Raw genomic sequence first — 15980 nt, forward strand, 5'->3', positions numbered from 1 at the left:
TGAGAGGCCAAAATCTGTTTATACCAGTTGTTCTTGTTGTTATGATTAAAGTACACACAAAAAATAAAACATAAGTGCAGAACTCCCATCAGACAACCCACACATGTCACCAAAAAAGTGAACGCAGCTTCAGTCTACATTAAAAGTTTAGCAACTGAACGAACATCTTTATGTCTTAGAATATGTAAGATATTTTAGATGTGTATGTTTATTTAAGTGATTCTCAACTTTCACCAACCGTGTTCACAAGTCAATTAACTCTTTCATCCTATTAGCGTTGGATGAGAGGTTTTCCACCATCCTATAATTCTCTTGTCCAGATCTGAGTGAAAATATCCAAAACCAGATCATAAAAAGAACTTTTTTCCCACTAAGTTTGGTCAGGGAATATACAGATTTCCCCCCGCTGTTGAACTGTCTCCTTCTGGCATTTTATTTAGACCTGGGCTTCCCAGTTGGCACTAGTGGTAAAGAACCTGCCTACCATTACAGGAGACAAAAGAGACACAGGTTCAATCCCTGAGTCAGGCAGATCCCCTGTAGAAGTACATGGCAACGCACTCCAGTATTCTTGCCTGGAGAATCCCTTGGTCAGAGGAGCCTGGCAGGCTGCAGTCGATAAGGTGGCAGAGAGTCAGACACGACTGCAGTGACTTAGTGCACACAATATTAAAACCCACTTGGATTTTCTGAGCACACACTGGTAATTGGGGCCAGACATGTTCCCACCCATCCCCCACCCACCCAACTTCAGCCCAGAGTATGTGGGGAGGCTGCCTGGACTTCCACGTCTGCCACTGTTGATCCACACGCTGGATAATCATATGCCCATCACCAAGATCTAACTGGGATAGAAATGGAAGGACAGTGAAGCCTGTGGGGAGGTTCTGGAATATTTCACTTGGGTACCTTGAGGTCAGTTACAAGTCTGGACATCAATTCTCTGAAGAAAGTCAAAGAGCAGGCACAACCAGGTAGAGAAGGGACCCTGGAGTCAAACACCTGACTTTCTGGAGCAGCAAGTCCAAAGGCCCTGAAGCTTAGCTTCTGGAAGTTTCTGCTGGGGACTGGCCCCTCCCACATGATGACACTGTGGGGTGGGGTAATAGCAACCCACCTCTGCCCCCAGCTACTTCAGACCCCCATACCAGTGCCAAGGTAAAAGATGGGTCAGACCACAGGCAGGTGGAGATCAGCCCTTGGGCTTGTCGCATTATAGTCCAGGACTCACAGATTCAGGGGCAGAGATACCTGTGTAAGGGAACAAGCTCACGGCCCAAGGGGATCAGGCTGCAGTTAACGGTGGCAGAATCCCGCCCGCTTCTGAGCCTATTTCCTCACTCACTAGTTGAGGAGAGTGGACCGGTGGTCCCTTCCAGCTCTGCCCACCCACCAGGCTGGGACCCACTGGCTGTGGTGGGGTGCACGACAGTCACCAGCAGAGAATAACCACCAGCCAACGGGTCATCCCTCATCACTATCCAGGGAGTGGGGGTGATGGGACATCCTTAAATTGGAGTGAGAACTCGTGACTTGGCAAAAGGCAGGGCCACTCTTCCGTTCTAGACAGAAGCAGGAGATGGGGAAGAGGTGGTGGTCTGTCTGCTGAGACCCTCAAAAATCTCTGCGGGGCAGGGAAAGGGCTGCTCCAGCCGACTTGCGATCCCTGACTCTAGGCCTGGCGGTCAGTGGGAGAGGCCGGGCGGGGAGGGGTTGCTCTGTCTTACAGGCATATCTTGGGATGGGCAGTCATTTTGGCCCCACGTCGGGGTCGGGGCAGAGTGGGGAGGTTCCAGGACGCGGGATGATCCAGGTCTATCATACCCTCCCAGAGGGGGCCCCGCCCCCGGCAGGGGAGGCAGGATCAGTCCTCCTTCCGTGCCCGGAACTCGGGCAAGCTCCAGGCCCGCGGCGGCGGCGTGTCCCGCTCCACGTCCTCGGAGATGGTGTGGATGTCGCTGGCAAAGGGGGCGATGCGCGCACGGCTCCTGAAGGTGGTCAGGGTGCTTCGGGGGGCCCGCAGGCTCCACTGGCGCGTCAGCCGTTGCGCCTCCTCCTCCTCCTCCATCCTCTCCAGGACCTCCTGCAGCACCGAGCGGAAAAGCCGGGACACCTCCTGCACCTCCGGCTCCTGCTCCGCCACCAGCTGCCGGAACCTGGGTGCAGGGGGCCGGAAGATCAGGCAGGGCTGCGGTGGGTGTGACAGCGCGCGACCCCAAGGGCGTCCATGCGCGCCCCCCTCCACCCCCACAGTGGGAAATTCCCAGCTTCTCCACTTGCCCACTTCTTCTGAGTCAGAAATCCACCCCACCTCCTAACGCTCCAGCCCATACTGAGGTCCACCTCTGCTACTCCTGGCCTCCATGAGACTCAGCTTCCACATCTGTAAACTGGGGTCACAGCTACTTTTTATTTTTTGGTGAGATTAATGCACTAACATAGGGAAAGATACTGGTAGCTGCTTCGGTTATCGATGTAGTGAGGGGAACCCACTGGGGTTTTTCTGGCCTCACTGGCCCGAGTGATCTCCCTGAAATGTACATCCGATGGTTTCACCGCCCTGTGATGGTCCTTCCATAGCTCGCCGCCACCTCCTGGCTGAGGGTGCGAGCTGTTTGGTTCTGCTCATCAGTCTCCTGGTTACTTCCTGTCTGCGCTGCAGCCAGGAGTGCGGTTCCCCAGGGCCCCAGGTTCTCCGAGATTCCTGCGTGTGTTCCCAAGCTGTTTCCTCTGTCTCCAAGGTCTCTGGCTTGGAGCTCCAGAAAGAACCACCGCTAGCAACTTCATGTAATACCTGGTTTCTTGGTGTGACCCCAAACAGAACACAGATTCTACATTTGCTAATAGTTTTTTTTTTTTTTTTCAGACCGTGGTTTCTATTGCAAATAAACGTGGGTTCTTTTCTGAAAAACACCTCAAAAGCTCACGTGTCTCTGGGAGCTGCCTCCTGCCTCCCTCAGCCTCTAGCACTGACCTGGCAACCATGGCCTCTTTCTTCCTCCTGCCTTGCTCCTTCTAACGGATCCCTGCTCATCCAGGCCCCGGGCTCCATTTCCGTGAGATTATTAGTTCCTGGGGCTCCAGGCCGCGCACCTCCGGAGCCTGGGAGTGTCCCTGCACGGTGCCTTGAGGGGAGTTACCTGAGGATGTCTGGAGCTACCTGAGGATGGTGGGAGTTACCTGAGTTACCTGAGGATGTCTAGAGTTACCTGAGGATGTCTGGAGTTACCTGAGGATGGTGGGAGTTACCTGAGTTACCTGAGGATGTCTGGAGTTGCCTGAGGAGGGTGGGGAGTTACCTGAGTTACCTGAGGATGTCTGGAGTTGCCCAAGGATGGTGGGAGTTACCTGAGGATGATGGGAGTTACCTGAGTTACCTGAGGATGTCTGGAGTTACCTGAGGATGTCTGGAGTTACCTGAGGATGGTGGGAGTTACCTGAGTTACCTGAGGATGTCTGGAGTTGCCTGAGGAGGGTGGGGAGTTACCTGAGTTACCTGAGGATGTCTGGAGTTGCCTAAGGATGGTGGGAGTTACCTGAGGATGATGGGAGTTACCTGAGTTACCTGAGGATGTCTGGAGTTACCTGAGGATGGTGGGGAGTTACCTGAGTTACCCGAGGGTGTCTGGAGTTACCTGAGGGTGGTGGGAGTTACCTGAGTTACCTGAGGATGTCTGGAGTTACCCGAGGATGGTGGGGAGTTACCTGAGTTACCTGAGGATGTCTGGAGTTGCCTGAGGGTGGTGGGAGTTCCCTGAGGACGGCGGGGAGTTACCTGAGTTACCTGAGGATGTCTGGAGTTGTCTGAGGATATCTGGAGTTACCCGAGGACGGTGGGAGTTACCTGAGGATGGCGGGCCCACAGTAGGCCGGGTGGATCTTGGCGCAGACGTCCTCCAGCTGCAGCCTCTCGCCGGGGCTGAGGTCGTATGCGGGCCGCGGCGCGCTGGCCAGCCAGCTGTAGTCCACGCGGGTGCAGACCTTCCTCACCGCGTGGCTGCGCTCCCGCTGCTGCCGCTCAGCCTCGCGCATCTGCCCCGCCAGCTCCACCATGAGCGTCTCCAGCACCATCTCCGCCGGGCTCCGCGGCGACGGCCGTGGCGGCGCCTCGTTCCCCCGGAGCCACGGGAGCAGGGACATGGCCTCCAGGCCCTGCCGGGGCGGGGCAGGAGTGCGTCTTCCTCAGCCCCTCTGTCAGCCAAGGTGGGGAGAACGGGGTGAGGCGGGGAGAGCTGAGGCCCGAGTGAGAAGACCTCCCCCTTCACAGCTGGGCGGCCTCGGGTAGGACGTAAGACGCTTAACCTCTCTGAGCAATCGTTTCTAAGTCTGTAAGACAAAGTCGTGGTGTTGTGAGAAGCAGTTGTGAATTAACTTGGGAAGCTCCAAGCACCGCATAAAAGTAAGATAATCTCATGGCCATAAAAGTCTCTAAAGCGTCCAGATGATTGAGCTTCCAGATCCTTGGTCACTCCAAACAAAGATGGAAACATACTGTTAAAAATAAGGCAACAGGCCCCAAATGGAGTCCTTATGCTAACCCCCACGTCACCAAACCTAGACTTAGTTTCGCCTCTCACAGGAATCACTTGATCAGCACTAGTTAAGTAATCTGCCTGATAGCCCTCTGCCAGTGCCTAAAGGATAATAACTTTGCAGCAACCAATTTGCTTTTTTTGCTTTAACATCCTTGTTCCCGCTCCCTTCTGACTATAAAAGTGTTTCATTTGGTACAGCTCCTCAGAGCTCCTTGATATTTGCTAGATTTCAACAGACTTTTTTTTTGCTCAAATAAACTTTTAAAAAATTTTAATATGCCTCAGTTTACCTTTTAACAATGCTGTATGGCTGAGCATAATCTTATCCCTGTGGTTTAAAGGGAAATAAACACACACATTCAGAACAGATGTTTTCATAACAGGAAATGCCCCCAATCTGTTGCTGAAAAAAGCTGAAGATTGTATGGGACTGATATTGTCCTGTAAATGATACAACTTACCCACCATTCATTCATTTATTCATCATTCATCAGGTAGAAGCATTAATCAAGCACAGTGTACACATCTGCGGAGGAACACAAGCATGATAGCATGTCTGGACCCTGCTCTCCAGCAGATACAAGACTTGATGAGTAAAAGCCATAATTTAAGTGGAAAGAGGTAAATGTGACTGGTGAAGCATGGAGTCAGTACTGCTGGGGTAGGGATGGGGAAGGAGTGACTCTGGATGATGAAAGGGGTTTTGAAAAGCCTTGTGGATGAGAGAAGGCTGAATGGTGAGTGCAGCCTTAAGACACATGGACTGATGGAGCAGATATCCCAGATAGAAGATCCTGCCATGGTACAAGGTGAGATGTGTGCAAGAAGCATCAGGTGTGACAGGGGATCCTAATTCATCATATTCCCACAGGGTCTTGCTCAGTATAGGTTTGGTGAATGACTGAATGACTAGATGGATGGATAAGTGAATGATGGATGAACACGTGAATGAGTGACTGGACTGCCATCTCAGGCATGCCCTGCTGCCTGCTGGAAGTGGGTTCATGCCTCTGACAACAGTGAAGGTGAGCTCCATTCCTGGGCTAAAACCTGAACTGGGTCTTTGAGGAGGCTCGCTTCCCCTTCCTATGCCCTTCTCCCCTCCAAGGAGCTCCCCCTTGCATGCAGCAGTGGTCTTATTCTTGCCTAGACCCTCTAGATGCAGACAAAAGAGGTTCAATGAACTCACAAGAACATGGGGATGAGGCACGCGTCACCTCCTGAAGACTCACATCTTTTTTTTTAGGCAGCCTTCCTGCCACCCTGCACCAGAGAGGGTTGGCCCAAAGAAATGAATTGTTGACGTTGGGGAATCAAACACAAATGGGAAAATGATTGTGGGGTATCAGTAGCTTCTGGGAGTGGCACAAATCAAGCTTCCTATTTGCCCATGCAGAAAACAACGACTTCTCTTAGCAACCATCGTAATTAGGAAATATAGTAGTGTTCATCCTCCACTTAGTCTGAGTGTATCACCATCATGGAGGCCTCAGATTACATATCCTGATGCCTTTCTGGGAGCCTGGGAAGGAAGAAGAGACCATCAGACTGTGCTATTGGGATCAGGGGCAGTTAGCACTTTTTCTTCTTGGTCTTCACTGCTTTATATGTCCAGAATCATGTAGTTGGGCAATAGTGTTGGGAAGGGGCTGAGAGATGGGGGTGGGTTCTGCTCTGTCCTGAGAGCCCTGAGGCCCCAGGAATCTCTCTGCCAGGGGATCTGATCAGTCAGGCAGAGATGTTGTAACTGAATGTGTAATTTTTTCCTGGAGTGCTTGTGTTTTTTTAAAAGAACACAAGACTTCCCTGATGGTCCAGTGATTAAGAGGCTGCGCCTTCACTGCAGGGGGCATAGCTTTGATCCCTGGTTGGGAGGATCCTGAGATATACTAAATATGGACTCTGAACCCGGCAAACCAAAATGACTGGCCAAAGGAAACTTGAAAGAAATGCCCCATAAAAGTAGTTGAAACTACCACAAGGGTGCGCCTCAGTGACTCTCTCTGAGTCTGTCCCTGTGTCTATACATATGTACTATACTCTTTTCCTCCTAATAAATACTTATTTCACTACTTTCCATCTTGGAGGGAGTTCTTTTCTGCAAAGCTGAAGAACCATGGCCTTGTCACTGACCACTAGTCTAGTGGCTAGAATTCGGTGCTTTCATGTCTGTGGCCTGACTTCAGTCTCTGGCCAGGAGCCGAAGGCTTGCTTCAAGTCACTGCAGGCCGAGGCCACCTGAGATCAATTAGATACCATAACACCATGCATGGGGTCTCTGAGCTGTCTAAGGACCTGTCTTCCCCCATCCCCCCAAAATGTCACTGGCCTCAAAATATAAGTAGAGATCTACAAAATTGAAATTAATAAAAATTTCAAATTTAAGTAATGAAACTCCTTTCTACATTTTTATTAAAAAATAATTATAATGTGAATTCATTTGATGATATTTGAGGTGATGTGGAGCGAGGCCTTCAATAGCAAAGGGGTCTAGATTGAAGATCTTTGCATCATCCTAGATTTAAACCCTGGGGTGCTTAAAGGCTTTCAACAATTCCTGATTATCCTCCAGATTAGATTCAGACCCCTTAAGTGGCTTCAAGGCCCTTTATCATGTGGCTCCTGTTTACATCTTCAGCTTCATGACTCACCAAACCTCTCCTTACCCCTATGCTCCCCTAACACCCTCCCCAACCCCACCCTCCATTCCCTGAATGCACCCTGCTGCCTCTTGCTTTTAGGGCTTTGCACATCCTCAATTCCTGAATGAGCCCCACCTCAGCTCTTAGCTCATACTCTGTTTCCTTTAGGAGCCTTCCCCATCCTCCCTGACCAGGCTCCCAGGTATTCTGTGCTTACCCCATCATGGCATAGTCCAACATGGCACAGCAAACCATGATGGCCTGTGTGTCCCTCTCCAGCCAGAGCGAGGACCCAGGTCTTGAGCATCATCCTACCCAGGCCCCAGAGCCAGGCACAAGGTCTGGCCTGTAGCAAGTGTTCAGTGTGTGCTCAGTCGCTTCGGTCCTTTTCTACTCTTTGCAGCTCCATGGACTGGAGCCTGCCGGGCTCCTCTGTCCTTGGAATTCTCCAGGCAGGAATACTGGAGTGGGTTGCCATGTCCTCCTCCAGGGGATCTTCTTGACCCAGGGATCGAACCCACGTCTCCTGCATTAGCAGGTGGGTTCTTTGCCACTAGCAGCACCTGGGAAGCCCAGTGTTCAGCAGACATCCATAATAAATGGAGTGACACTTGCTTTCTAACTTGTTTGAATAAATACCAGAGTAATGGATAGAGTTGCCCTGTGGGGCTTTAGTCCTTGCTGTGTGTGTGTGTGGGTGTGTGTGGGTGTGTGTGTGTGTGTGTGTGTGGGTGTGTGTGTAGCTGGGCTAGAAATCTACCTAGACAATCCCTTCCCATTCCAAAATTTCTCCCCCTTCCTAAGGCCCATTTTGAAGGATTCATTTTTGGGTCAAGCCCTGCCCTCCTTAAGGGCATTTTTTTTCTTCTTAGTCTGGAATTACATTTAAGTTGAAAGGAGAATGGTTTGGTCTTGGAAGGTCTTCCTGCAGCAGGGAGAAACATACAGAAAGAGGAGGTGAGAAAACCCTGGAGATAACTTATGTCTCCAGGAAAACTGACCTCTTAACATCTACTCCAGGCCTGGTAAGGGCACCAGGCTTGAGCAGTAGGCCCATGGCTCCCATGTGCCAGGGCCTTGGGGCAGTGCTGCAGATAGAGGCTTGCATACCATATGTTTAAATATTCGCAAATTACAAATTAAGCTAATGAACTATTCAATAAAATACGTTCTCTTTCTTCCTTGTCAAATAAACCTTCATAACAACTGGGAGGGTCTGATTCAAGCTGAGAATTCTTGGACTCTGTGGAGTTCTTTGCTGGTACGTGGAGATGTGGGTTGAGCCAGTTCTTGGCCCTTAGCCCGTCCCCTCTTTCTAGTCTCAGCCCAAGGGGCCTTGCAGACATGCAGGGAGATGCCGAGCTTCATGTCCAGGCCCACCCACATCCCTGCCAACAGGGCCTCTTAGCCTCCCTCAGACCTAGGGTTGCTCCCACGATGATGTTGCTCCCACGAGGGAGGGGTCCTGCTCCAGCTCTGGAAGTGGGTGGGTGACTGTCCAGGCAAGGATTTCTGGATCTCAGCACCTAAGGCCTGACCTGGAGGGGATGTGACCTCAGGGTGGGCACATCTCTGGACTCCCCCGGACTCCTTGCCCTGGGTTGGGGAAGCCAGAGTGCAGACCAGGATGGGGCGGGTGCCCTCTTCCCAGGTGGAAGTCTGTGCCCCTGACTCGAGTCGGCTGCCAGAAATGGGGTGCTCAGCCCACGGCAGATGGCAGAGCCTGGGCGGGGATCCCGCTTGAGTCCCAGGCTCGGTGGGCTCTCAGTTTCTCTGGCCCAGGGGCTGGGCCCTCAGAGGGTGGAGAGGGGTGGGGTGTTTTGAATTTTCTCCTCCCTCCAATCCCTGCCTCCCAGCCCAGGCTGGAGGCTGTAACAGAGACAAGATTTCTGCCGGAGCTATATCTGTCACTGGTGCCAGCTGTTCTCCTGGAGGCTCTCCAACAGGTCTGATTAAGCTCTTAAGGTCAGAGGAGAGAGGGAGGGGGAGATGGAGGGAAGGAGGGAAGACATAAGGGAGAGGTGGAGAGGTAGAGGGAAGGAGGGAATGCAGAAACAGAGAGGCAGGCAGACTAGACAATGCCAGAGGTGGCTGGTTGGCTTATCCCCGGGCCTCCCCAGGACCTGAGTCTGTGTTGGGAAGCACATGACGGCAGGTTGTGGTCTGATTAAGACTAAAGACACCCAGAAGGTTCATCAGAACTGCTGTTAGGTGGTCTTGCCCAGTTGGATTCTGCCCCTCCCTTGCGTTGGATTAACCCACATGGCAGAGCCAAACTCCCAGCTAAAGCCCTCGCTCCCGCTCAAATCCTGCCAAGTGACTCCAGAACCTTCCCATGAGGAATATCTGCTTGCTGTTCAGGAACAGCACCTGCAATCTGCATCCAACACACAAGCATTGTTTGAATCTGTGTTTTTAAAACATTAGGACATCTGGGAAAATCTGAGTGTGAGCTGTATGTTAGGGAATGGGTGTTGCTTTTCTAGGGTATAAAAATGATAATTAGCCCCTCAGCTTCCCAGACTCTCATGCAGTTGGTTGTAAATTCTTCCAGGAGCTGTTTTACTGTCTACTTTTCAGAATTTAAAAAAAAAAATCAAAAACTTAAAAAAGCAAAAGTTTCAAAAAGCAAAATGCAGAGGGGGGAAGCAGTGACAGATATTTTTTTGGTAATTATGCTTTTTTTTTAATTTTTAGAATTTATCCGTTTTTACTGTGGGTCAGCTGTTGATATTTCATCAGGATAACCATTTCTTTGCTGAGTTCAGGTGACAGAGGAAGAGACACACCCTCAAAACACACACAAAACAAAACCACAGAATCATCTTTAACCTAACTTTCTATACAATGTCTCAGTTTCCCTGAACTTTGCACACAAGCTTCTGAGTTGAATTGTACCTGCTTTTTGTATTTGGAGAGAGTGTGACTATTGAACTTGAAACCTTTTATTCTGGGCATCTTGGTAGTTTCTGGTGGGATTAAGCGGGTGAGAGGGAAGAAGGGAGTTGGGGGGCTCCTACCCTTCAGAACATGAAGTTTCTCCCACTGCTCCTCTCTAGAGGTCTCCCAGTGCCAGACCTAAAGGTTTTTCCTACAGTGATCCTCTGATTATTTTTACTTCCCCTTGACCCATATGCTTTAACAGAACTTTTAACAAACTGCACTTATTAAGAAATGTGTTTGCCCTGTTTTGTTTTTGTTTTTGTTTTGTTTTCAATAAATGACATGGCACCTCCTAGCAGGAAGGGAACTGCTACTGCTAAGTCACTTCAGTCGTGTCCGACTCTGTGCGACCCCATAGACGGCAGCCCACCAGGCTCCCCCATCCCTAGGATTCTCCAGGCAAGAACACTGGAGTGGGTTGCCATTTCCTTCTCCAATGCATGAAAGTGAAAAGTGAAAGTGAAGTCGCTCAGTCGTGTCTGACTCTTAGCGACCCCATGGACTGCAGCCTACCAGGCTCCTCTGCCCATGGGATTTTCCAGGCAAGAGTACTGGAGCGGGGTGCCAATGCCTTCTCCGGCAGGAAGGGGAAAAAAATGGTAATTATGGTTCTAGGGGAATCTTGACAAATAGTGCAATCTTGGGAGGCAATGCTGGAGTGTTCCTGGCTGAGTGTCAACGATTGTCTACAAGGTCTCACATTCCAGTCGTTCAGATGATGCCACATGTCCAGGTACACACATGCATTCAGGTAGGGTAAAATACTAACAATCACTTTGTCCAGGGGGAATTTATGATTGTTTTTTTGCACTATTATTCCAATTTTATTGCGTGTTTGAGCGATTTATAATTTACAAGTTGGAATACATCTGGCTCAAAGCTCACTTCTTGCAGGAAGCCTTCTCAGTCTATTCTATCTAGCGGCTGACTTGCCCCTCAGCACCTCTGCCCACAGTTTAGACCTGACTCGTGAGTAGTGCTGTGGTGTTTCTCCACAGTTGGGGGTGGTGGTGAGGTAGTGAACGGTGGCGTGTGCTGGGAGGCTCTGGGTGGGCGGGACCAAAGCCCGGGCCTGAATTCTGACTCATGACGCGCTCGCGACTCAGTAAACACGGGTGGGGGTGTGTGCAGTGTACCTGTCCCGGTGCAGGTCTGGGGCTCCCTCCAGGAGCGTGCATCCAAGGCAGGAGTGAGCCCAAGGAGACAAGCCATCTCTGTGCTGTCTGGAAGGGTGCTGCCATCCAGTAGGGGGCAGGCCACTGCCCTTTGGTTCCTCACCAGCTCAGGTGAGGCAGGCTGGTGGAGTGAGGAGAGCCAAGGTTTTAGCAGAGAAATCCTAAATTCAACTCCTATGCCCTTCCGCTCCCACTCTGTACTGCCTTCCCAAGTTGCCTTCATTGCTCCAAGTTTCCCCATCTGTAAGATGGGGTAATAAGGTACCTACTTCAAGTTACTATGAAGACTAAATAAGGTAATGTGGACTTCCCTGGTGATACAGTGGATAAGAACCTGCCTGCCAAGACAGGGGACGTGTGTTCCATCCCTGGTCCAGGAAGATTCCACATGCCTTGGAGCAACTAAGCCCGTGTGCTACAACTGCTGAGGCTCACACACCTAGAACTCAGGCTCAGCGACAAGAGAAGCCACTGCAGTGAGAAGCCCCCACCGTGAAGGTAGCCCCCGCTCGGCACAACTGGAGAAAGCCTGCGTGCAACAATAAAGGCCCAGTGCCGTCGAAAATAAATGTAAAAGTTCTCACAACCAATCAAAAAAGGCAAGGTAATGTCCCTTTAAGTGCTTTGTAAACTAACAAGAAGTTGGTTGGTCTGCGTCTATGACTGTCTCTTGGTGTAAGGGCTTCAGGAGAATTCAGAGTTTTAAAACTTGGATAGGAAAAAAAATATCTTTATCTCCTCTATCTTTAACTGAAATGTGATATTTTTGTCAGTTATGAATGCTGGCCCCTGAGTAGGGCAGTGTCAGTACACCTGTGGCGGTTTTATCTCCCTCAGAGGTCAGATTCTTTTTTCATAATACTTTAAAGTTGTTATTCTTGAAATATGGTTTGTGCTCGTCAGGGCTGTGAAATCATACTCATTAGCCCTGCCACTAGAGTTTACTATTTCACGTGTGGCTACAGGGCTTCCCTGATAGCTCAGTTGGTAAAGAATCTGCCTGAAATGCAGGAGACCCAGGTTTGATTCCTGGGTCAGGAAGATCTGCGGGAGAAGGGATAGGCTACCCACTCCAGTTATCTGTGGGCTTCCCTGGTGGCTCAGCTGGTAAAGAATCCACCCACAATGCAGGAGACCTGGGTTCAATCCCTGGGTTGGGAAGATGCCCTGGAGAAAGGAAAGGCTACCTACCCCAGTATTCTGGCCTGAAGAATTCCATGGACTGTATAGATCATGGAGTTGCAAAGAGTCAGACATGACTGAGTGACTTTCACAGAGGCACATATATTACTGTATCTCAAATTGCTTAAAAATATTTCAATAGGAGTCCGGTTTCAGGGAAAAAATGTTCAATAGCTGCCTTTCAATACAGTGGTTTCTTTTGTAATTGCAAGAATTTAATTGTATGCATTGAGGAACATTTCACTGAGAATGTATCCACAGGCTTCACACACTTCCAAAGGGTCAAGGACCCTTGGCTTGGGGCAAACCTGACCCCAGTCCAGCTCCTGACTTGCTGGGCCTTGGCACTGGGAGAGCTGTTGAAGGGAGAACTCAGGGGTGGAGTCTCGTGTCCCAGCAACCTCTCACCTGTTCTGGGGCTGTGCTCCCCAAGTCCTTTGTCTTCCATTCTCTGCTCTTCCTTTCCCTTCCTTTCTGCTTCATTATCCTCCCACCTCACAAGCTCTGAGCCTTCCCTTCAGCCTATTTTTGAACATCCCTGAGGATAATGTCTTTTCCGTGGCTCCCTGGGTGACACTGGCACCAGCTGTAGCTTGTTGATACGCTGGAGAAAGGAGCCCCATCCCTCGAGGGCAGGAGGAGTCTGGTTCCTGGCAGTTAGCACAGGAGGGGACCAGGGGTGTCTCTGAGGTGGGAACAATGCAGGGTGTGCCTGTGGAACAGGGAACAAGGCTCTGACCCACCCTCGCCCCCCACCAGAGGTGTAGAGACCATCTGCCTCTGGTGGGGACCGAGGCCTCCAGGCTCTCACCATCCAGGGAAGGACCATGCACTTTCTGCCGGGAAGCTGTTTTCTCTGGACAAAACTGCCCACCCAGTCCCGTCTCTAAAGCTGGGCCCTAACAGCTGAGCCAGGCGTCTGCAGGCTGGGGCAGGGGCTGCCCTGTGCGCCCCTCAAAACCCATGAGCCCAGAGCAGCAGCTCTGGAGTGTAGACCGCGAGGATCTGTGGAAGCCGGCCCCGAGGGCGGGGCAGAGGCCTCCAAGAAGAACATGCAGAGAGTCTGTGTTCCCTCTGCCAACCCACCTTCCTCCCAGCCTTGTTTGTGCCAAGACCAACTTCACAGAGTACAAATTACCTTATTTCTCTTTGGCGTCATAGAAAAATAGCCTGTAATCCACCAAGCCAGGTGGGACTTAGCCAGTCCTGTGGGCCTCTGCCCACCCGAGAAACATCTGCTCATCTTTTAAGATGCTGCAGTCTGCCTCTCACTGCCCTGCAGAGGCTAGCAGATCTCTCATCGCAGCATCTCTAACAAATATACATCTCTCTTCTTTGGTTGTATTTCTCGTTCCCTGACTTGGCTATGAGCTCTATGAGGAGAAGAGCTGTGTCTGTTGAATCTTCTGGGAGGCAGTAGGCCCTAATGAGTGGTTTCTGAGTGAATGAATGAACGAATGAAGGAATGAGGCAGTCAGTCCTCCTCAGACTGAGGCAGGAGTGAAAACAGGAGAGGGATGAGTGCTCAGGTCCAGCTCGCCCCTTGGAAGTCTTTGTCAGAGGGCAAACACCCTGGTCTCTTTCTGAGAGAAACTGCCCTGGTCTCTATCTGAGAGGATATGCCATCCATGGTCCTCATCTGAGGGGAGGGGCTCTGGTCTGCGTCTGAAGGGAGGGCTCTGGTCTCCATCTGAGGGGAGAAGACTTGGTCCCTTTCTGAGGAGAGACGCCATGCTCTCTCGGTCTTAGGGGAGGTTCCTGGACTCTGTCTGAGGGGAAAGCCCTGGTCTTTATATGATAGTAGCACCCTGGTCTTTGTCTGAGAGGAGATACCTTGGTCTTCTTCTGAGACAAGCTGTTGTGGTCTCTGTCTGAGAGGAGAATTCACAGTCCTTATCTGAGGGGAGATACTCTGGTCTCCGTCTGAAGGGACAGTCCGGGCCTTTTTCTAAGAGAAGTCACTGTGGTCCCTTTCTGAGAGGAGATGCCCTGGTCTTTTTCTGAGACAAGTTGCCCTGATCTCTATCTGAAGGAAGAACCCAGGTCTTTTTCTGAGAGAAGTAACTCTGCTCCCTGGCTGAAGGGAGACGCCCTGGTCCCTGTCTTAGGAGAGAAGCCCTTTGCTTTTTCTGTGAAGAGTCACCCTGGTGACTGTCCCAGGGGAGACGCCCTGGGCACTGTCGTGGGGGACGCTCTGCTCCCCAGACTCTGCCTGAGGGGAGGGCCCTGCTCTTTATATGATAGAAATCTCCCTCCAACTGATTCGTAGGAGAGGGCTGGTCCCATAGCGGATGCTCCTTCCCAAGCCTGATCCTGTCCCTGAAGCCCCATCCAGGCCTGTTCTCCCAAACATATCTTGGGGACTCACGGGCAGCTCTGCAGTCAAAGGAACTGAGGCCCACACATCGCCCACATCACCTTGGTCACTGTCGTGTCCTGAGAGTCTGCTCCGAGCCTCACACTTTGTGGTTCTCAAGTCGCAGGCTCAAATCAAGGAGAGAAACTCTAATTTGCATTTCCCCTCGCTTCCCTCTTGAGCTTCTCTGGTGGCTCAAATAGTAAAGACTCTTCCTGCAATGCAGGAGACCCATTTGACCCCCTGAGTTGGGAAGATCCCACTCCAGCATTCTTGGCTGGAGAGTCCCATGGACAGAGGAGCCTGGTGGGCTACAGTCCAGGGGTTGCAAAGAGTCAGACACGACTGAGCAGCTGACACACTTGCTTCCCCCTAGGTGGATCCTCTCCGTAAAGGCAGAAGGGAGAAGCCTTGGGCTGGGTCCTCCCTGACAGGCTTGCTGCCTCCAGAGTAGACAGAAGCCATGACTTCCTGTGAGTCTGTGAAGCAGGGACGAGGCCATGGCAAGGAGGATGCTGCAGAGTCTGCCGCCTCTTGTGGGACAGACGAAGAGAGTCGGGGCCTCCCTGTGGCCATCGGGGTCCTACACTCAGACAGCGCGGTGGACTGTCCCCATCTACCCAGCTCAGCTCAGCCGGCCACTGCTGTAACTTCTGTCCCCTGGGAAGGTGACCCTCTTACCTGGCTTTCTGAGGTCAGGCTGTGTGGAGGTGAAGGTCTCAGGGGGTCCTGATTCTGCTTCCCTGTCTGGGAGACGAGAGCGTCTGGATCCTTTCAGGGAAAGACAGAAAGTTCATCGGCCACGGGAGGACAGGGTCAAGGGAAACTACATCCAAACACCTCCCTCCTCTTCCTCTTGTGCTGCGGGCTGCCGCCTCGTGCTTCCTCCTCCTCTCTCTCTCAGAAGTTGTGCTGAGAGAAAACAATGCTGATCAGAGGAGGGATCCACCCTGGGCTGGTGTTTGCAATATTTGTGTGTGTGTCTCCAGAGGCTGGAACCACACAGCTCCTCGGATGAACCCCAAGGCAGCCCAGCTCCTGATTGGTGGTTGCCGTGGAGACCCACCTAAGCCTCTTCCACCTGAGCTGTATTATCTGAAGAGGGAGTCTATCTGACTTGACAGTCACCTGAGAAGACCCAGGGGGT

At 51.4% G+C, this 15980-nt stretch overlaps 1 protein-coding gene and 1 non-coding gene across 2 annotated transcripts; one reads left to right on the forward strand and one right to left on the reverse strand.

The window, feature by feature from the left end:
* Positions 1-761: 761 nt before the first annotated feature.
* RD3 (RD3 regulator of GUCY2D) lies at positions 762-15642 on the reverse strand. The gene is made up of 3 exons (XM_005888572.2): positions 15515-15642; positions 3845-4326; positions 762-2156 (listed from the first exon to the last, which is right to left on the reverse strand). Exons 2-3 carry the CDS (start codon positions 4138-4140, stop codon positions 1865-1867), a joined length of 588 nt encoding a protein of 195 aa, XP_005888634.1. The 5' UTR covers positions 4141-4326; positions 15515-15642; the 3' UTR covers positions 762-1864.
* On the forward strand, positions 12265-12337 carry TRNAF-GAA (transfer RNA phenylalanine (anticodon GAA)). The gene has a single exon. It is a non-coding gene; the product is annotated as a tRNA-Phe (tRNA).
* Positions 15643-15980: the final 338 nt, after the last annotated feature.

The sequence above is a fragment of the Bos mutus genome, chromosome 16 (genome assembly GCF_027580195.1).
Source record: "Bos mutus isolate GX-2022 chromosome 16, NWIPB_WYAK_1.1, whole genome shotgun sequence".
Lineage (NCBI taxonomy): Eukaryota > Metazoa > Chordata > Mammalia > Artiodactyla > Bovidae > Bos > Bos mutus.